The 21,834-nt window shown below is 43.7% G+C and overlaps 1 protein-coding gene across 1 annotated transcript in view; it reads left to right on the forward strand.

Moving 5' to 3' along the window:
* The window catches only part of trip12 (thyroid hormone receptor interactor 12), a 196,322-nt gene that overhangs the window by 75,018 nt on the left and 99,470 nt on the right, over positions 1-21,834 (forward strand). Inside the window, 5 exon segments of the mRNA XM_038817547.1 lie at positions 584-609; positions 612-681; positions 5,713-5,864; positions 11,668-11,703; positions 11,789-11,884. Coding sequence (XP_038673475.1) covers positions 584-609; positions 612-681; positions 5,713-5,864; positions 11,668-11,703; positions 11,789-11,884 — 380 coding nt within the window.

The raw sequence follows: 21,834 nt of genomic DNA on the forward strand, positions 1-21,834 counted from the left end.
CTTTCTCTCTTTCTGTCTCTCTTTTCTTTCTCTCTTTCTTTCTCTCTTTCTTTTCTCTCTTTTCTTTCTCTCTCTTTCTTTCCTCGCTCTTCTTTCTTTCTCTCTTTCTTTCTTCTCTTCTTTCTCTCTCTCGCGATCCTCCGCTCGCTGCTCTCGCGCTCTCTCTCTCAGGACCCAGCCTCAGTTGCAGGCATCATCAACCAACCTACCCAACACATCACTTTTGATTGAAAGTACCATTTCCAACTTGCCACCCAGGAATCGACACTGCTGATGCCAGATTAATGATTTAGTAGATCCACACATGCAAATTTTTTACACAGATGAAAGTTTTAAAAACGCTATTCGTTTCTTGCCTTCACATTTTTTTGACGTATGACATTAAGGTTGCGAGCAGTCTGATTCAGCTCATTTACATTCTTCAGGTTTTTTGGCTTACTGATGGAACTGTGAATTGAGCTGTGTACGTTTTAAAAATTAACGTCGTCCAATGCAGAAATTGGTTCAGTGCTGCCTGCTATTGTTCCATTGAACCAAATTCTATTGTATTTCATGGTGTCTAATCCTGCTTGTCTTGTTCCAGCTTTATTGGAGGCACGTGGCCTTTCCACCCCACCTTTTTTGGTCCCCTTGGTCCACGAATGTCCCAGCTTTTTCATCGAACAATTGGAAGTGGAGCAAGTGAGTAATTATTGAAGTCTTAGAGTCATAGAATGTTTACAAACAGAAGGAGTCATTTGGCTCATCTGATCCATTGCCAGCTCTCTGCAGGAGCAACTTAGCTACTCTCACTCAGCTGTTTTATGGCAGCTTTGCAATTTTTTCATGTGCTTCTCCAGTGTCCTTCTGATGAATCTACCTCCACCATGTGCATTCCAGGTCACAACCAGTCACTTTATTTAAAAAAAAATAATGTTTTTCCTCATCATTTATTCTTTTAATATTTAACTTTATATTGGTGTCCTCCAATTCTTGACCCACTTACCAATAAAAACAGTAACAGCCAAATTTGTTGCACCATTGTTGGTTCTGCTGCATGGGAAGAATAAAAAGTGTGCAGATTCAATTGCAAGGGAGATAGATGGGAGTTTCTGTGGCTGCAAACGAGACTCCAGGATGGTATGTTGCCTCCCTGGTGCTAGGGTCAAGGATGTCTGATTGAACAGCCAATGGTCATGGTACCAAACAACATGGATAAAAAGAAAGGAATGAGATCGTAAAACAGAATGTTAGGAAGAAAGTTGAGAAATCGGACCTCCAAGGTACAGAACTCTGGATTACTGCCAGTGCCACATGCTAATCAGTAGAAATAATAGGATATAGCGAATGAATACGTGGCTGAAGAGATGGTGTGAGGGGAAGGGTTTCAGATTCGTGGGGCATTGGGACTGGTTCTGGGCAAGGTCGGAACAGTACAAACTGGCTGGGTTACAGCTGGGCAGGATCAGGACTAATGTCCTGCGGGTGAGTATTTGCTAGAGTGTCTGGGGAGGCTTTAAGCTAAAAAGGCAGGGGGATGGCAACCTATGCAAGGAGTCAGGAAGGGGAATCGAGGACAAAAAAAAGACAAAAGGGGAATAAGAAAAGTGAGAGGCAGAAAACCCAAAGGCCAGATTCAAACAGGCCATAGTGAAAAGTATTGAGAGCAGGGCAGGTATGTTAGAAAGACGAGCTTAAAGGCTTTGTGCCTTGACATGAAATGAAAATTAAAATCGCTTATTGTCACAAGTAGGCTTCAAATGAAGTTATTGTGAAAAGCCCCTAGTCGCCACATTCCGGCACCTGTTCGGGGAGGCTGATACGGGAATGTGGAGCATTCCCAATAAAGCAGATGAATTAATCGCGCAAATAGATGTAAATGGGTATGATATAATTGGGATTACGGAGACATGGCTGCAGGGTGATCAGGGATTGGAACTGATTGTCCATTGGTATTCAGTATTTAGGAAGGATAGACAAAAAAGATAAGGTGGTGGAGTTGCAGTGATGGTTAAAAGAGGAAATTAACACAATAGTGAGAATCATATTGGCTCTGACAATGTTGGAATCTGCATGGGCACATTCTGAATTCTTCCTTGGTGTACCTGAACATTGCGCCGTAGGTGGCGACTAGGGGATTTTCGCAGAGTAACTTCATTGCAGTGTTTAATGTAAGCTACTTGTGACACTAATAAAGATTATGATTAGAAGTAGAGCTGAGAAACACCAAAGGTTAAAAATATCAATGGCCGTTGTATATGGCCCCCCGCTACGTTGTGGTGATGGGATATGGCATTAAAGCAGGTAATTAGAAATGCATGCAATAAAGGAATATCTGTAATTATGAGTGATTTTAATCTGCATAAAAATGGGCAAATTCAAATTAGTCACAAAACTGTAGAGGAGGCTGCCTGGAGTGTATATGGGCTGGTTTCTGGAGCAATACATTGAGGAACCAACTAGAGCCCAGCCATCTTAGACTGTGTGTTGTTAATGAGAAAGGAATAATTGGAAATCTAGTTGTGCAAGGCCCCTTTGGGATGAGCAACCATAATAATGATAGAATTATTCATCAAGATTGAGACTGCATAGTTGATTTTGAGACTAGGATCCTGAATCATTATAAAGGAAACTACGTATGATATGAGGTGTGAGTTGGCTATGATCGATTGCGAAACATTACTTAAAGGGATGACTGGGCAATGGCAAATGTTCAAGGAGCGCATGGGCGAACTGCAGCAATTGTTTATTCCTGTCTGGCACAAACCTAAACTGGAAAGGTGGCCAAACCATGGTTTACAAGGGAAATTGGAGAAAGTATTCAATCCAAAGAAGAAGCATACAGATTGGCCAAGCAAAACAACGGGTCTGAAGATTGGGGGCAGTTCAGAATCGAGCACTGAAGGACCAAGGGATTGATTAAAATGGGGAAAATGAGAGAGTAAACTTGTAGGGAATGTATAAACTGACTGTAAAAGTTTCTATAGGTATGTGACAAACCTGTAGAATATTAATACTATTAACTGAATCTTTAACAGATCTGACTTTAAGATTAATATTTCAGTACAATGAACCCAGTTACCTATTCTCTACTAATAAAGCAGAAAAATGCTGGGGAAACTCTGGTCTGGCAACATGTCGATAGAAACAGTTCATGTTTTGACCCACAATATTGGGTTAGAAAGTGTCACGGTGGAAGGGAGACTTTCATGATCTGAAGTTTGGTGGAATGCAATGTTCAGTCCGGAAGGCCGTGAAGATCCCCTAATTGGAAGATGAGGTACTGTTCCTCCAGTTTGCATTGGGAATCACTGGAACATTGCAGCAGGCCAAGGATAGTATCTCCTAATGCATTGAAGCACAAGGACCGTTAAATTTACATAGTCTTATAGCTGCTGTCATAAAAATGGGAGCGAGGAGCACTTCCTGGGGACATTGCTGTCCTGCAACAGAAGGCCTCGGGGAATCAGGTACACTGCACATTTCTTACCGGGACCCTGGGTTGTGAAAGGAGAGGGCGAGAAATGTATAGTTCCCATCTTGGGTCAGTAAAAAGGAGATGAGTGGCAATCTGACTTTGATTGCTACACCTTGGATGTTCTGGCTCTTTTTTTTAACTCGAGGTTGCACCATATCCTTTTCATGGCTAATCTAAACAGTAATCTTGTTCTCCTACTGACACTTGATATACTTTATCCACCTCATTCCACAGATCCATGTTGGGCCAGATATATCCTGGTCCAAGAAAATTCTCCTAAACATGTTTCACAAACTCTTCCGCTCTGTCTTTGCACTGCTACTATTCTGGTTTATATTAGGATAATTAAGCCCCCCCCCCCCCCTCCATATCACTACTTTTTGCAGCACTCTAATTTCCCTGCAACTTTTCTCTTGCATCTTTCCCACTAATTGGTAGAATGCACCCAGTACTGCAATGAAATCCTTCTGTTGTCTCTTAACTCTAAATAGATTATGTTCTTGATCTCTCTTGTGATTGTAATTTTGTCCTCAACCAATACTGTCACTCTTCCATCCTTATCTTTCTTGAGCACCATATATTGTACCCAATCCGAGCGTTTTGTGAGCCAGGTCTCCTTCATTACAATTTTTCTTTATTTTACGGGGTGTATATTTGTATTGGTAAATGTTAGAAATAAGGTAAAATTTTAATGAGGTTTCATTTAATGTTTCTGTGGCTGGAAGAGTAAAACTTAGTTTGTGTGTTTGGGAGTTGATTTCAATTCCAACTGTGATTCTGTTGCGCCGGCTATGGCGTGAACAGTAAAATAACCGCAGTAGTTGCTTAGCATTTGGGAGTTGTATGGTAGAGAAGCTTTTAGCTTAGCTAATTTGATTGCAGTGGGAGATAGGTAGTGAGAGAAGAGACAGCTCTCTTTAGAAGACCAACAGAGGGAATATCTCTCTCAGCCTTGCTAGAAGAAAAACCATACCATAGAAATAATGGTTAAGACAGCAGATTGCCAGAAACCTAGAATCCAGCTAATTAAGGAAACTAGGGAAATGGAGAGGTGTCCACGTCTGGTGTTAACAGAATACAGGTGTGTGGTGAATGTAATATATGAATGTATATATACTAATTCACACTGTTATTGTAAGCGCAGTAGCGCCATCCTACCACTAGTGGGAGTAGCGCTGGGAGCACTAGGAACTTGTACTGGGCTCCACCCTGGTTCCGCCCACGACTTTCTCCCCCTAGTGCAGCTGTATAGTATCCATGTCCAGAGTCAGCCTGGGTCACTACGAGTTCATTGACAGGTAAACAGGCTGGCTCTGAAGTAAGTCCGATTAAAGCCTAGATTCACATCGGAAACACGTGTCTGGTGAATGATGGTTCCATCAACAGGAAACAGGGAACCAGACAGATTACTGTTCAGTAAAGTCAAGAGTTTGAAATGCATTGGATTCTGAGAGCCAGAAAGGTATCAACAGGGGTGCTAGCTGTTTGTGAGAAATGACTGCAGTTTAGGAGGTATTATTTGAATAATTGTGGAAATCAGTGGTTGGACCTGAAGTTTAGTGTAAAAAACAACCTTTTAAGACCAAGTGCGAACCTGAAGGGAGGGGTGTGAAACCTGAAAGCCAAACTTTGAAGGAAGCATGGAGGGACACGCATCTTAAAAAGAAGATTTGAAAGTGTGGACTTTTGGAAGCGGAATTTGAAATCATATCGTGTGTAAGGCAGACTTCAGTGAGACAGGTGCTCATTGGTGTAAGTATCATCTGGGGAGATTGAGGAGAAATGCACAAACATTAACTTGGCTCAGAGAGGAGTGTTTTCTACTCCAGTCATCTTGTGTGGCCGAAAAGGACTTTGTCTGTTAATGTAACCATTGTAGCTTAAGATGTACTTTTTAATCTGTATTAATCTTAAAATCTATGTTAATTGTTGAGCACTGTATCATCCAATTTTTTTCATGTTTAATTTTTTTCCCATTAAAACTAATTTGTGATCCTGTGACTCTGGTTCCTCCATGTTTTATAAACAAAAATGTAAAAGCCATGGTTCCATTCTGGGATCTTTCCGTCCAGTTATAACACAACTGGGGTCGCAAAAATTGTTTTTCTATTTGACAACATGCACAAGTCTTCAATCCTTTCTGTGGTGTTACTTGTACTGCTGTCAGGATGGGCTTCAGACAGCAAGTGGAGCTAAAAGTAATATTCAGAATTTCAATTGGTCTTTTTGTAATTTTAACGAAATTATTTTCTCAGGTTCAAAGGCGCAGCAGCTCCTACAGGGTCTACAAGCTACTGGAGATGAAAGTCAACAACTTCAAGCAGTCATCGAGATGTGCCAGTTATTGGTAATGGGGAATGAAGAAACCTTGGGAGGATTTCCGGTGAAGAGTGTTGTTCCTGCATTGGTAAGAGCCATGAAATGCCTTAATCATTGTTTTGCATTTTGAAGCTATTATGCACAACATGTTACAGTTTCAATTCTGTGGCACTTCCACATAATGGTCACGTCTTGTTATTGTTTTTGATTTCAAAGTGTTAAGGATGAATATCACTTTCAAATCCTAATGATCAATTCCAATGAGCAAACCCAAGATATGCTGAGCAGTTTAAGAATAACACAAGGCCCAAAATTGCACTACTGAACGTATTGAAAGAAAAAAACATTCTGATTTCAGGCTAGTTGTTTTTTTGGTATAAATTGAGTGTACAATTGGTACCATGAGTTTCATGAGAGCAGCAGTGTAAGATTTGAATTATTCCTGTTTCGGATTGTATTCGTATTTGTATGAATGCTTCAAGTTGACATTCTCTTTAAGCATTAAAAACATATGTACCGACATGCTGCTAATTTTTCTCATTTGCTTTATGAGCGAAACAACATTCTTTTGACCAGTTGTGAAAAAATAAGGATAGCCTGTGAGGATATTGGCTTTGCATGCACAATGTAGAAAATTAATATGGATGAAAAGTGATGTGCAAAGCCAGAATCCGCAGCAATGAATGTTTAACCTTTTGGTTTTCAAAATTGTCAATTGAATTATCAAATGATATAAAACTCACTGTTAAAATATTGTTCAAGGTGTCTACGTTAAATTAAATCTTCAAAATTAGTTTTTGCATGTGGCACAATGGTTAGCAACTGCTGTCTCTCACGGCCAGGGACCTGGGTTCAATTGCAGCCTTTGGTGACTTGTGTGGAGCTTGCGTGTTCCTCCCCATGTCTGCATGGTTTACTTCCGGTGCTCTGGTTTCCTCCCGCAATCCAAAGATGTGCAGGTTGGGTGGATTAGCCATGCTAAATTGCCCCTTGGTGGTCCAAGATTAGGTGGAGTTACGGGATTAGGGCTGTGGGAATTAGGCCTAGGTAGGGTGCTCTTTCAGAGGATCGGTGCAGACTCGATGGACCGAATCATCACCTGCACTGTAGGGATTCTATGATAAGAGTTATCAGTGGCTCTCATGTAAATTGATAGATTATGTTAGTGTTTTGAAACTTTAATTTTTAATTATGCAGAGAAATATATTTCACATGTTTTGCATTAGGTTTTAAACCCATATGCACCACTGGTTTAAATGGTGACCCCACTGATTCAGAATTATTTTTGGCAGATCAAGATCTTGCTGCAAAGAACTTTAGTTCTGGAAGAAAATAATTATAACCATGTAATATTTAATTGCTGACATTGGGATATTTAAGCTGAAATGTATAGGAAGTACTGTGCCTCATCTGTCCATATGTTGATCTTTTAAAATAATTTGCCATCGACTGCACTCATTCTGCGCCTCATAGAACATTACAGCGCAGTACGGGCCCTTCGGCCCTCGATGTTGCGCCGACCCGTGAAACCATCTGAAGCCTATCTGACCTACACTATTCCATTTTCATCCATATGGCTATCCAGTGACCACTTAAATGCCCTTAAATTTGGCGAGTCTACTACTGTTGCAGGCAGGGCGTTCCACACCCCTACTACTCTCTGAGTAAAGAAACTGACTCTGACATCTGTCCTATATCTACCACCCCTCAATTTAAAGCTATGTCCCCTCGTGTTGGTCATCACCATCTGAGGAAAAAGACTCTCACTGTCCACCCTATCTAACTCTCTGACTATCTTATATGTCTCTATTAAGTCACCTCTCAGCCTTCTCCTCCCTAAAGAAAACAACCTCAAGTCCCTGAGCCTTTCCTCGTAAGACCTTCCCTCCATACCAGGCAACATCCCAGTAAATCTCCTCTGAACCCTTCCAAAGCTTCCACATCCTTCCTATAATGTGGTGACCATAACTGCACGCAGTACACCAGGTGCGACCGCACCAGGTGTTTTGGTACAGCTGCAGCATGACCTTGTGGCTCCGAACTCAATTCCCCCTTCTGATCAAGGCTAGCACACCATATGCCTTCTTTTTTTAAATAAACAATTTATTGAGGTAGTTTTTGGCTTTATAAACAGTTACAGACATCATCAGAAGAAAGCAAAAAAAGGCAAAAATGTGCAAACACCCACGTACTTTCAATACTTCCCATCATATTGCACAAGCCGCTCCCCTCCCACCGCGTACTACCCCGCCAATATTTTCCCTCCTACTCTACTCTACCCCCCCCCCCCCCCCCCCCCAATCCCCCTGCTGACGCTCACTCTCCCGCAAAGAAGTCAATAAATGGTTGCCACCTCTGGGTGAACCCCTGCACAGATCCCCTCAAGGCGAACTTAATTTTTTCCATCCCCAGGAAACTCGACATGTCCGCAAGCCATCACTCAGTCTTCGGGGGCTTTGAGTCCGTCCACGCCATAATATTCGTCGCCGGGCTATCAGGGAAGCAAAGGCCAACACATCGGCCTCTTTCTCCCACGGACGCCCGGGTCTTCCGAAAACCCCAAAAATTGCCCACCCCTGGACTCATCACCACCCTGTTTTTAGCACCTGGGACATGACCCCTGCAAATCCCTCCCAGTACCCTCTCAGCTTTAGGGCATGCCCAAAACATGTGAACATGGTTTGCTGGGTCCTCCCGCGCACCTAGCGTATTTGTCCTCTATCCCGAAAAATTTGCTCATCCGAGCCACCGTCATATGGGCACCGGTGAACGACCTTAAATTGGATCAGCCCGAGCCTAGCACATGTCGCCGGTCGAATTCACCTACTCAGGGCCTCTGCCCACAGCCCATCCTCCATTTCCCCGCCTAGCTCCTCCTCCCATTTAATTTTCAGTTCCTCTGTCTGGGGCCCTTCCTCCCTCATGAGCACCTTTATATATACCCGAGACTCTGCCCTCCCCTTCTTCCCTCCTAGAGACTATTCTGTCGAGGATCCCCATTGGCGGGAGGCGCGGGAAAGATGGGACCGTCTACGAACAAAGTCCCGCAACTGTAGGTATCTAAAAAACATTTCCCCCTTACCAACCCAAATTTTCTCCTCCAAGCTCCCAAACTCGCGAAGCTCCCTTCCAGGAACCATCACCCACCCTTCCCGCCCCTGCTCGCCGCCATACTCTAGAACCCCCCCATCCATACTGCCGGGGGCAAACCGATGGTTGTCCGCAGATGGCGCCCAGACAGACGCCCCATCTCCCCCACAAGCCTCCTCCACTGGCCCCATATCCGCAAGGGTTGCCACCACTACCGTGGCTGGTGGTGTACTTGGCCAGCGGCAAGCGGTAGAGGAGCCGTGACCAGGGCTTCCAAGCTGGAGCCCCTGCACGAAGCCACCGCTCCCCGCTCCCCAAATAGACCCGTACCCACCATCCACTTCCTTATCATAGCGAGGTTGGCCGCCCAGTAATAATTGACCAGAACCATATGCCTTCTTAAACAACCCTATTACCTGGGTGGCAACTTTCAGGATTTCTGTACCTGGATGCCGAGAGCTCTCTGTTCATCTACACTACCAAGAATCTTGCCAATTAGCCCAGTACTCTGCATTCTGTTTACTCCTTCCAAGTGAACCACCTCACTTTTCTGCAATAAACTCCATCGCCACCTCTCGCCCAGCTCTGCAGCTTATCTAGTCCCTCTGTAACCTATAATCACGTTCAGCACTATCCACAACTCTACCGACCTTCGTGTCATCTGCAAATTTACTAACCCATCCTTCTACACACCCTTCCTCCAGGTCATTTATAAAATGACAAACAGCTGTGGCGCCAAAACAGATCCTTGCGTACACCACAGTAATTGAACTCCAGGATGAACATTTGCCATCAAACCACGTTTCAGCTATCTTCTTTCAGCTAGCCAATTACTGATCCAAACTGCTAAATCACCTTCAATCCCATACTTCCTTATTTTCTGCAATAGCCTACCGTGTGCAACCTATCAACGCCTTACTGAAATCCATATACACCACATCAACTGCTTTACCCTCATCCACCTGTTTGGTCACCTTCTCAAAAAACTCAATAAGGTTTGTGAGGCATAACCTACCCTTCACAAAACCGTTTTGAGTATCGCTAATCAACTTGTTCTTTTCAAGATGATTATAAACCCTATCTCTTATAACATTTCCAACATTTTACCCACAACCGAAGTAAGGCTCACAGGTCTATAATTACCAGGGTTGTCTCTACTCCCCTTCTTGAACAAGGGGACAACATTTGCTATCCTCCAGTCTTCCGGCACTATTCCTGTCGACAAAGACGACATAAAGATCAAGGACAAAGGCTCTGCAATCTCCTCACTGGCTTCCCAGAGAATCCTAGGATGCTCCCATCTGGCTCAGGGGACTTATCTATGTTTACACTTTCCAAAATTGCTAACACCATCCTTGTGAACCTCAATCCCATCTACCTGGTCGACTGTACCCGAGTATTCTCCTCGACAACATTGTCTTTTCTCCAGTGTAAACACTGATGAAAAATATCCATTTAATGCTTCCCCTATGTCCTCTGATTCCACACACAACTTTCCACTACTATCCTTGATTGGCCCTAATCTTACTCTAGTCATGTCTTTTGTTCCTGATATACCTATAGAAAGCCTTAGGGTTTTCCTTGATCCTATCCGCCAATGACTTTTTGTGTCCTCTCCTCGCTCTTCTTAACTCTCTCTTTAGGTCCTTCCTGGCTAACTTGTAACTCTCAAGTGCCCTAACTGAGACTTCATGTCTCATCCTAACATAAGCCGCCTTCTTCCTCTTGACAAGTGCTTCAACTGCCTTAGTAAACCACGGTTCCCTTCCTCCCTGCCTGACAGGTACATACTTATTAAGGACACGCAGTAGCTGTTCCTTGAAAAAGCTCCACATTTCCATTGTGCCCATCCCCTGCAGTTTCCTTCCCCATCCTATGCATCCTAAATCTTGCCGAATAGCATCATAATTGCCTTTCCCCCAGCTATAATTCTTGCCTTGTGGTATATACCTATTCCTGCCCATCGCTAAAGTAAACATAACCGAATTGTGATCACTATCACCAAAGTGCTCACCTACATCTAAATCTAACACCTGGCCGGGTTTCATTACCCAGTACCAAATCCAATGCGGCATCGGCCCCTTGTGGCCTGTCTACATACAGTGTCAGAAAAACCCTCCTGCGCACACTGCACAAAAACTGACCTATCTATAGTACTCGAACTATAGTATTTCCAGTCAATATTTGGAAGAGTTAAAGTCCCCCATAACAACTACCCTGTTACACTCGCTCCTGTCGAGAATCATCTTTGCAATCCTTTCCTCTACATCTCTGGAACTATTCGAAGGTCTATAGACAACTCCCAACAGGTGACCTCTTCTCTCCTGTTCCTAACCTCGGCCCATACTACCTCAGTAGACGAGTCCTCAAACATCCTTTCTGCCGGCCGTAATACTTTCCTTGATTAACAATGCCCCCCCCCCCCCCCCCCCCCCCCCCCCTCTCTTTTACCATCTTCTCTGTTCTTGCAGAAACATCTAAATCCTGGAACCTGCAACAACCAATCCTGTCCCTGCGGAAAAATTATTACGTTGAATCCTGCAACATAGTGCAGTGATATGGTTTGTGCTAAACATTACTGAGATATGGATTGTGAAGATACTGAAGTTATTTTGTAGTTTGTAATCATCAATGATTTTTCACTTGAAGTTTGAACAGAAATACTCAGTTAACCTTGTTTAAATTATCTCTGCTTGTTTTTAAATGTGCACATAATAGCATTTCTAATCTTAATGTGATTAAGTTTTGAAACTATGCACATCCAACCCCTGTCATTAATAACGTTCCTTATTACTTTACAGATAACTTTGTTACAGATGGAGCACAACTTTGACATTGTAAGTATTTCCTACTAGGGTGGTTATTAAAATGTTTCTTGAGTTGGTTGTTTATTTACTGGTTTTCTTATTTCTAATATGATAGATGAACCATGCTTGCAGAGCTTTGACTTACATGATGGAAGCTCTACCTAGGTCATCAGCTGTGGTTGTTGATGCTATTCCAGTCTTCCTCGAAAAGGTGAGAATAAGTTGATCAATTGCAAAACTTTAAATTTTTGAATCCCATAACCTCCTTTCTTTCTCAAAATTCCACCTGTATGTTGACAATACTCAGCTGTACCTCACCACCCTCTCTTGACACTTGCACTGTCTCCAAGTCGTCAGACTGCTGGTCCAACACCCAGTATTGGATGACCAGAAATTTCCAATGAAGTATCGTTTTCAATCCTTACCAAAGCTCTATTCACTTGCCACCAACTCCATCCCTCTGTCAGGCAACCGTCTTGAGGCTGAACCAGACTGTTGGCAATCTCCGTGTCACATTGAAGCTGTGATGAGCTTCCAAACTAATGTAATGCCACTACTGAGGCCACCTATTTCCAGTTCCATGACATTACCTGACTCTGCCACTGTCGACTTGTGTGCTACTGAAACCCTCATCCATGCCTTTGTTACCTCCTGGACCTGACTATTCCGATGTGATGCAGGGTGCCCAACCTCCAACCATCAATGTTATACCCTCCATAAACTTGCGGTTATAAAAAAAGCTCTCCCCACATCACGACTTGCACTGTCTCATTCTCCATGTATTGGCTCATCTACATGGACTCCTCAGAAAGCAGTATTTGATTTTTGAACTAATTTCCTCATTTTGGATCCCTCTAAGGCCTCACTTCTATTTCTGCGATATATTGCAGATACACCACCTTCAGATATCCATGCTCCTCTAATTCTCACCTCCTTGACAATCCCAAATTTTAATCAGTTCACCATTTGTGGGATGTTTTCAGATGCCAGACCTGAGTTCTGAAATGCCTTCCCTCAACCTCCCTTTGTTTTTGCTCTTTTAGAACATAGCTCATTAACCAAGGTTTTGGTCATCTGTCTGAACAACTGATGTGGTTTGATGTAAAATTTTGTTTCCTCTTCTGGAACATTTCCAATGTTTTTATGATAAAAGTACAATATAAATGGAAGTCATTTAACTTGTCATACTAAATGTTGTAACCCTTCCTGTTGATTCACTTAGCTCCCATTTCTTTCATTTTGTCATTAACATTTTTGATCCATGGATGTTTAATTATGTTATGACTCCCTAAACTAGTGTGCGGCCATTTGATCCGGAGTCTCGACACAATTGAAATTAACAAAAAATTCTTATCAAAACACCCCAAGTCTTTGGCCTTTGGCTGCCCAATAACTACAGCCACCAGGTTTGTAAATTTAAACACATTTCATTTTTATTAATAATTGTAATTATGCAGCATAATCGCTCCACCCCCTCCATATATTTCATATAGAATCCCTACAGTGCAGAAACAGGTCTTTTGACCCTTCGAGTTTGCATCGACCCTTTGAAAGAGCACCCCACCGAGGGCCGATTTTAGCATGGCCAAACCTACACATCTTTGAGCTGTGGGAGGAAATCGGAGCACCCGGAGGAAACTCACGCGGGCAGAGGGAGAACATACAAACTCCACAGACAGTCACCCGAGGTCGGGATCAAATGTGGTTCTCTGACACTGTGATGCAGCAGTATTAGCCACTGTCGTCCCTGAAGGAGACCATTTGACCCAGAGTCTGCATCAGCCCTTTGAATGAACACTCTACCATCTCCACTCCCCTGTCCACCTCGCCCTATCCCCATATCCTAACTTGCACATCTTGGATTGTGGGAGGAAACATATATAAGATGCACACACAGGGGAAAAGTGGATGTAAAAATAATGATGTACGTAAAAGAATAAGAGTCTTTGTTTCAGATAGTTGTCTTCTGGCACTCCTCCCTTCAGTCTAGTCTTTCAGTCCGAAGTTTCTTGTTTTTTTTCTGTAATAGTTTTCACAGTAGATTCATCCAGGTTCTCTGTAGGTTCAGAAATACAGCAGCTGTGCAGCTTTCCTCACCTACGGAACCACCCCAGACCCAATACGTGTGCAAACTAGTGTCAATAAAGGCTGCATTATCACCCCAGCGCTCTTCGCCATCTTCCTCGCTGCAACACTCCACCCAGTCACCCTGAAGTTCCTTGCTGGAGTGCAGCTAATATACCAGACAAGCGGGAAACGGTTCAACCTCCTCCTCCAGGCCAGTGCCGAGACCACCACAACCTCTGTCATCGGGCTGCAGAATGCGGACAGCACCTGTGTGTGTGCACGAGACTGAGCTACAAGCCATCATCAATGCATTCACCGACGCATATGCAGAATGGGCCTCAGACTAAACATTCGGAAAGCAAAGGTTTTCTACCAGCCCGCTGGTGCGCCACACAACGACCCCCATCCAACCATCAAAATCCACGGTGAGCACTTGGGCAATGTGGATAATTTCCCACACTTCGTGAGCCGCCTCCTCTGTGCGAGCAGACATTGACTATGAAATCCAACATCAACTCCCATGTGCCAGTACTGTCTTTGAATGTCTGAGGAACAGGGCATTTGAAGACCAAGATCTCAACCCAACACCAAGCTCGTGGTCTACAGAGCAGCCGTGGTCCGCAGCCATGGTCCCTGCCCTCCTGAAAGCATCAAAAACATGGGCAATGTTTCGTGGGCACCTCAAATTGTTGGAGAGATATTGCCAATACTGCTTCTGCAAAATTCTGCAATTCTACTGGCAGGATAGGCGTACTAATATGAGCGTCTTCTCCCAGGCCAATATACCCAGTATCAAGGCACTGGTCACACTCGGATCAGCTACGATGGGCGGGCCACATTGCCCGTGTGTCCAACACAAGACTCAAAACAAGTTCTCTACTCCGAGCTCTGCAAAAGCAAGCAACCACTAGGACGGCAGAGGAAACACTACAAAGACACTCTGAAAGCCTCTCTAAGTAAACATCCCCATTGACATTTGGGAATCACTTGCCTTCAAATGCACAAATTGGAGAAAAGGTATCTGTGAAGGCACCAATCACCTCGAGCATCATAGGGTGGAGCACGTGGGGGCCTAGTGAAAGGAGAGTGCAGATCCAGAGCGTCCCACCCACCCACCTCATCAAGCACCACCTGCCAAACCTGTGGATCCAGGATTGGACTATTCAACCCACCTCCCCAGAGTGAAAGCAAGTCTAAATGCCGAGGGATTGCCCAAGAAGAAGATTCATCCAGGTTCAGAAATACAGCAGCTATGCAGCTTTTGTGAAGAAAAGAGAGAAACTTTCCACTTCTCTAAGTGTCCAGGCCCAACTGCCCTTTCCTTGGTTCTCTGAAAACCATCCCACTCGGATAGGACCCAATCACTGCCTGTCACCAAGCAGAATATGGTCTTTTGTCCAATTCATAGGCAGGAAGGTGGTTTGAAGTGTGTCTACTTCAACGCCAGGAGCATCCGGAATAAGGTGGGTGAAATTTCAGCATGGATTGATACCTGGGACTTCGAAGTTGTGGCCATTTCGGACACGTGGATAGAGCAGGGACAGGAATGGTTGTTACAGGTTCCGGGGTTTAGATGTTTCAGTAAGCTCAGGAAAGGTGGTAAAAGAGGGGAAGGTGTGGCATTGTTAGTCAAGGACAGTGTTATGGTGGCAGAAAGGACGTTTGAGGAGGACTCGTCTTGAGGTAGTATGGACTGAGGTTAGAAACCAGAAAGGAGAGGTCACCCTGATGGGAGTTTTCTAACGGCCTCCGAAAAGTTCCAGAGATGTAGAGGAAAGGATTGCAAATATGATTATGGATAGGAGCGAAAGTAACAGGGTGGTAGTTATGGGGGACTTTTAACTTTCCAAATATTGACTGGAAACGCTATGGTTCGAGTACTTTAGATGGGTCAGTTTTTTCCAATGTGTGCAGGAGGGTTTCCTGACACAGTATGTAGATAGGCCAACAAGAGATGAGGCCACATTGGATTTGGTACTGGGTAATGAACCAGGCCAAGTGTTAGATTTGGAGGTATGTGAGCACTTTAGTGACAGTGACCACAATTCAGTTATGTTTACTTTAGTGATGGAAACGGATAGGTATATACCGCAGGTCAAGAGTTATAGCTGGGGGAAAGGCAATTATGATGCGATTAGGCAAGACTTAGGATGCAAAGGATGGGGAAGGAAACTGCAGGGGATGGGCACAATGGAAATGTGGAGCTTGTTCAAGGAACAGCTACTGCGTGTCCTTTAAGTATGTACCTGTCAGGCAGGGAGGAAGTGGTCGAGCAAGGGAAACGTGGTTTACTAAAGTAGTTGCATCACTTGTCAAGAGGAAGAAAGAGGCTTGTATAAAGATGAGACGTGAAGGTTCAGTTAGGGCGCTTGAGAGTTACAGGTTAGCCAGGAAGGACCTAAAGAGAGAGTTGAGAAGAGGACATGAGAAGTCCTTGGCAAGTAGGATCAAGGAAAACCCGAAAGCTTTCTATAGGTATGTCAGGAATAAAAGAATGACGAGGATAAGAGTAGGGCCAGTAAAGGACAGTAGTCGGAAGTTGTGCGTGGAGTCCGAGGAGATAGGAGAGGTGCTAAATTAATATTTTTCGTCCGTATTCACACAGCAGAAAGACAATGTTGTCGAGGAGAATACTGAGTTACAGTCTACTACACTAGACAGGGTTCTAATTCAAAAGGTTCATAAGGCGGAGGTGTTAGCAATTCTGGAAAGTGTGAAAATAGATGAGTCCCCTGGGCCAGATGGGATTTATCCTAGGATTCTCTGGGAAGCTAGGGAGGAGATTGCAGAGCCTTTGGCTTTGATCTTTGTCGTCATTGTCTATAGGAATAGTGCCAGAAGACTGGAGGATAGCAAATGTTGTCCCCTTGTTCAAGAAGGGGAGTAGAGACAACCCTGGTAACTATAGACCAGTGAGCCTTCCTTCTGGTGTGGGCAAAATCTTGGAAAGGTTTAGAAGAGATGGGATTGATCATCTGGAAAGGAATAATTTGATTAGGGATAGTCAACACGGTTTTGTGAAGGGTAGGTAGTGCCTCACAAACCTTATTGAGTTCTTTGAGAAGGTGACCAAACAGGTGGACGAGGGTAAAGCAGTTGATGTGGTGTACATGGATTTCAGTAAAACGTTTGATAAGGTTCCCCATGGTAGGCTATTGCAGAAAAATACAGGTATGGGATTGAGGGTGATTTAGCGATTTGGATCAAGAATTGGCTAGCTGTGAGACGACAGAGTGGTGGTTGATGGGAAATGTTTAGCCTGGAGTTCTGTTACTAGTGGTGTACCAAAAGGTTCTGTTTTGGGGCCACTGCTGTCTGTTATTTTTATAAATGACCTGGAGGAGGGCGTAGAAGGATGGGTGAGTAAATTTGCAGATGACACTGAAGTCAGTGGTGTTGTGGACAGTGCGGAAGGATGTTGCAGGTTACAGAGGGACATAGATAAGCTGCAGAGCTGGGCTGAGAAGTGGCAAATGGAGTTTGGAACAGAAAAGTGTGAGGTGATTCATTTTGGAAGGAGTAACAGGAATACAGAGTACTGGGCTAATGGTAAGATTCTTGGTAGTGTGGATGAGCAAAGAGCTCTCGGTGTCCTTGTACATAGATCCCTGAAGGTTGCCACCCGGGTCGATAGGGTTGTTAAGACGGCGTACGGTGTGTTAGCTTTTATTGGTAGAGGGATTGACTTACGGAACCATGAGGTCATGTTGCAGCTGTACAAAACTCTGGTGTGGCCGCGTTTGGAGTAAGCCGCATTATAGGAATGATGTGGAAGCTTTGGAATGGGTGCAGAGATTTACCAGCATGTTGCCTGGTATGGAGGGAAGATCTTGTGAGGAAAGGCTGAAGGACTTGAGGCTGTTTTCGTTGGAGAGAAGAAGTGACTTAATAGAGGCATACAAGATGATCAGAGGATTAGATAGGGTGGACAGTGAGAGCCTTTTTCCTCGGATGGTGATGGCCAGCAAGAGGGGACATAACTTTAAATTGAGGGGAGATAGATATAGGACAGATGTCAGAGGTAGGTTCTTTTACCAGGAGTAGTAAGGGCGTGGAATGCCCTGCCTGCAACAGTAGTGGACTCACCAACATTCAGGGCATTTAAATGGTCATTGGATAAACATATGGATGATAATGGAATAGTGTAGATGGGCTTTAGATTGGTTTCACAAGTCGGGACAGCATCGAGGGCCGAAGGGCCTGTACTGCGCTCTAATATTCCATGTTCTATGTTCACCAGCCAACGAATCGAATAGAGACCCTCCAATCTCTTGAGTGCCAGAAAGTCAGAGTGCTGCAGTTCGAAAGCTAGCTCAGTGTACTATTCTGTAACCTTTGAGTTTCTCATTTCTTATTTCTTCTGCTTGACTTAAAGGTATATGTCCATTAAATATCCATGGATCAAAATTCTAATGGCAAAATAAAAAATGGGGAAATAAGAAAATCAACAGGAAGGGCCTTTATAATGTGAATGTGATTAGTAATGGCAGCAATAACGGTAGCAAAGTAGTTAACACTATTGCTTCACAGCGCCAGGGACCCGGGTTTGGGTTACTGTCTGTGTGGAGTCTGCACGTTCTCCTTGCGCCTGCGTGGTGCTCTGGTTTCCTCCCACAAATCCTGAAAGACGTGCTTGTTAGGTGAATACGCTGCTTTCTCCTTCAGTGTATGCAAACAAGCGGTGAAGTGTGGCGACGAGTGGATTTTCACAGTAACTTCATTGCAGTGTCAGTGTTAATGTAAGCCTACTTGTGACACTAAAAGATTGTTATTGTTGTTAATAAATTGTGATAGTGTGTCAACAGCATATATTTAAACAAAAAAAACATTGTTTATTTCCTTTACATAGTGCTTGGCATGATACTTACCATCTTTTTGATCTGGGAAAAGTGACTGTATAGATTGTCTGCCCACTTGGGCAGAGAATTGGACATTTGATTCTCCTTTTTGAGAAAATGGTGCTTCCTTTCCCTCCTTCCCATGCCCTCCCCAACTCTGAAAAGACTACTTTTTGTTGGCATTAAAGTATATAAGGAAATGATACTTGGCTAGTGTTTGTTTCCACTCAGTATTGTATTTCTGAGTTCTAAAATGCTTCAACCTTTCCAAAGGAAATCCCAGTCCCACATTAAAGTGCAAGACTGTTTCCTATTATGGTGGTTTTGTGTAAGTTGGAAATAATAGGAATGGAATGACAAGAAAGATCTTAAATCCTTGTACTTTACACATTTTACAAATATAATTCCTGCAGCAAGGAAAAGATCAATTGACCCCCAAACCACTCCTTATACATGTTGCATCATTATCGGCTTTCAAATCATCTTTAATCCCTTGCCTTTCCTGTAAAGCATTCAACTGCTGCTAGAAAGATTATCCCTCTGCTTCAGCAGTCTCTGATAATTTTTTCTACAATTCTTGTTTGTTAAATATGGTTCTCTCTGCTTCCTTTCTTATTTGTAATTTGTTCCTCTAACATTTGAATGCTCATCACAATCAACATTTTTCCTGGACTTGCCAGTGCTTTGTCTAAGTTAGGTCGCCTCAATTCTCTCTCTTTCAAAGAAAAGCTAACCTTTAGTGTTTTCAGAATTTCAAAAATAATAACCTCATCAAAGACATCTGTTGTAGATGACCAGGATGAGGTACTCTTGGATGGCACTGTCTTTTTCAGCATAATCAAAACCTTTTGACTTCCATTTTGCCTCCTTGAACCTCGTGTTCCTCCAATTCTACCTCTCTGTGCATCCATGATTTCATTTAAGTGCCCATTGACTACTGTGACCCAAAGCTAAATTTCACTCCCTAAAGCCCTCTGCCCCTCTTCTCCTTCAAAGCACTCTTTAAAACCGTGCTAAATATCTTGGCGTTGATTTGTATTCAGTGCTCCAGTGAAGCACATGGGATGCTTTATTATGTTAACGATGCTATATCAATGCTAGTTGTGGTATCTAATCTTTTATTGTAGCTAAATATTTTAGCAAGTTCATAAATTTATCCAACGATATGCCATCTGTTTGTGGAACATTTATTTTATTTACCATTCATTCTGTTGACTGACTGCTGTTAGTTCCCAGCTCTTAACATATTTATCAATTTACACCTCCTTGTCCAGTTACTGAAAATATGTAAATTAAAAAAAACGATTTATGCATTTTATACATAATACCAAAACAACACATTCCACCCAAATCGCAACCCCGCCCCTCCCTCCCCCCATTGAACAAAAAACAATACCCCCTCAGCAACTAACTGTGACCAACTCATTGAAATATTTTTTAAAAACTCATTCTGGCTGTAGTCAAATGAGGCCTATACACTACTTTAAGCTGTATTAACCCAAGCCTAGGATCTTGTGTTCACCCTCCGCAGAGCCTCCACTCCACACCCCATCCTCCAACACCAGCTCCAACTCCTCCTCCCACTTGGCCTTAACCACCTCCGCCAATATTGCGTCTTCGGAGATTATCCTTCCAAGATACCAGAGTCTCCACCTCTCACCCTAAACCTGCGAATGAAAGAACCCTTTCAATCAACAAGGTCACAAGGTTTTTAGTTCACAGAACATTCAGTGCAGAAGGAGACCATTCGGCCCATTGAGCCTGCACCGACCCACTTAAGCCCTCACTTCAAAGAACAAAAAAGTACAGCACAGGACCAGGCCCTTCGGCCCTCCAAGCCCATGCCGACCATTCTGCCCGTCCAAACTAAAATCTCCTACACTTCCTGGGTCCGTATCACTCTGTTCCCATCCTATTCATGTATTTGCCAAGATGCCCCTAAAGTGTCACTATCGCCCCTGCTTCCACCACCACCTCCGGCAGCGAGGTCCAGGCACCCACTAACCTGTGTAATAAAAAAAAAACTTGCTTTGTACATCTCCTTTAAACCTCGCACCTTAAACCTATCCCCCCTAGTAATTGACCCCTCTACCCTGGGCAAAAGCATCTGACTATCCACTCTGTCTCTACCCCTCATAATTTTGTAGACCTCTATCAGGTCACCCCTCAACCTCTGTTGTTCCAGTGAGAACAAACCGAGTGTATTCAACCGCTCTTCATAGCTAATGCCCTCCATACCAGGCAACATCCTGGTAAATCTCTTCTGCACCCTCTCTAAAGCCTCCACATCCTTCTGGTAGTGTGACGACCAGAATTGAACACTCTACTCCCAAGTGTGGCCTAACTAAGGTTCTATACAGCCTCAACATGACTTGCCAATTCTTATACTCAATGCCCTGGCCAATGAAGGCAAGCATGTCGTATGCCTTCTTGAGTACCTTCTCCACCTGTGTTGCCCCTTTCAGTGACCTGTGGATCTGTACACCTAGATCTCTCTGACTTTCAATACTCTTGAGGGTTCTACCATTCACTGTATATTCCCTACCTGCATTAGACCTTCCAAAATGCATTACCTCACATTTGTCTGGATTAAACTTCATCTGCCATCTCTCTGCCCAAGTCTCCAAACGATCTAAATCCTGCTGTATCCTCTGACAGTCCTCATCGCTATCTGCAATTCCACCTACCTTTGTGTCGTCTGGAAACTTACTAATCAGACCAGTTACATTTTCCTCCAAATCATTTATATATACTATGAACAGCAGAGGTCCCAGCGCTGATCCCTGCGGAACACCACTAGTCAGAGCCCTCCAATTAGGAAAGCACCCTTCCATTGTTCATCCCTGCCTTCTATGACCTAGCCAGTTCTGTATCCACCTTGCCAGCTCATCCCATGTGACTTCACCTTTTGTACCAGTCTGCCATGAGGGACCTTGTCAAAGGCCTTACTGAAGTCCATATAGACAACATCCACTGCCCTACCTGCATCAATCATCTTTGTGACCTCTTCGAAAATCTCTTATCAGGTTAGTGAGACACGACCTCTCACAAAACCATGATGCCTCTCATTAATATCTCCATTTGCTTCCAAATGGGAGTAGATCCTGTCTCGAAGAATTCTCTCCAGTAATTTCCCTACCACTGACGTAAGGCTCATCGGCCTGTAGTTCCCTGGATTATCCTTGCTACCCTTCTTAAACAAAGGAACACCATTGGCTATTCTCCAGTCCTCCGGGACATCACCTGAAGACGGTGA

Source organism: Scyliorhinus canicula, chromosome 13 (assembly GCF_902713615.1).
Source record: "Scyliorhinus canicula chromosome 13, sScyCan1.1, whole genome shotgun sequence".
Taxonomy (NCBI): domain Eukaryota; kingdom Metazoa; phylum Chordata; class Chondrichthyes; order Carcharhiniformes; family Scyliorhinidae; genus Scyliorhinus; species Scyliorhinus canicula.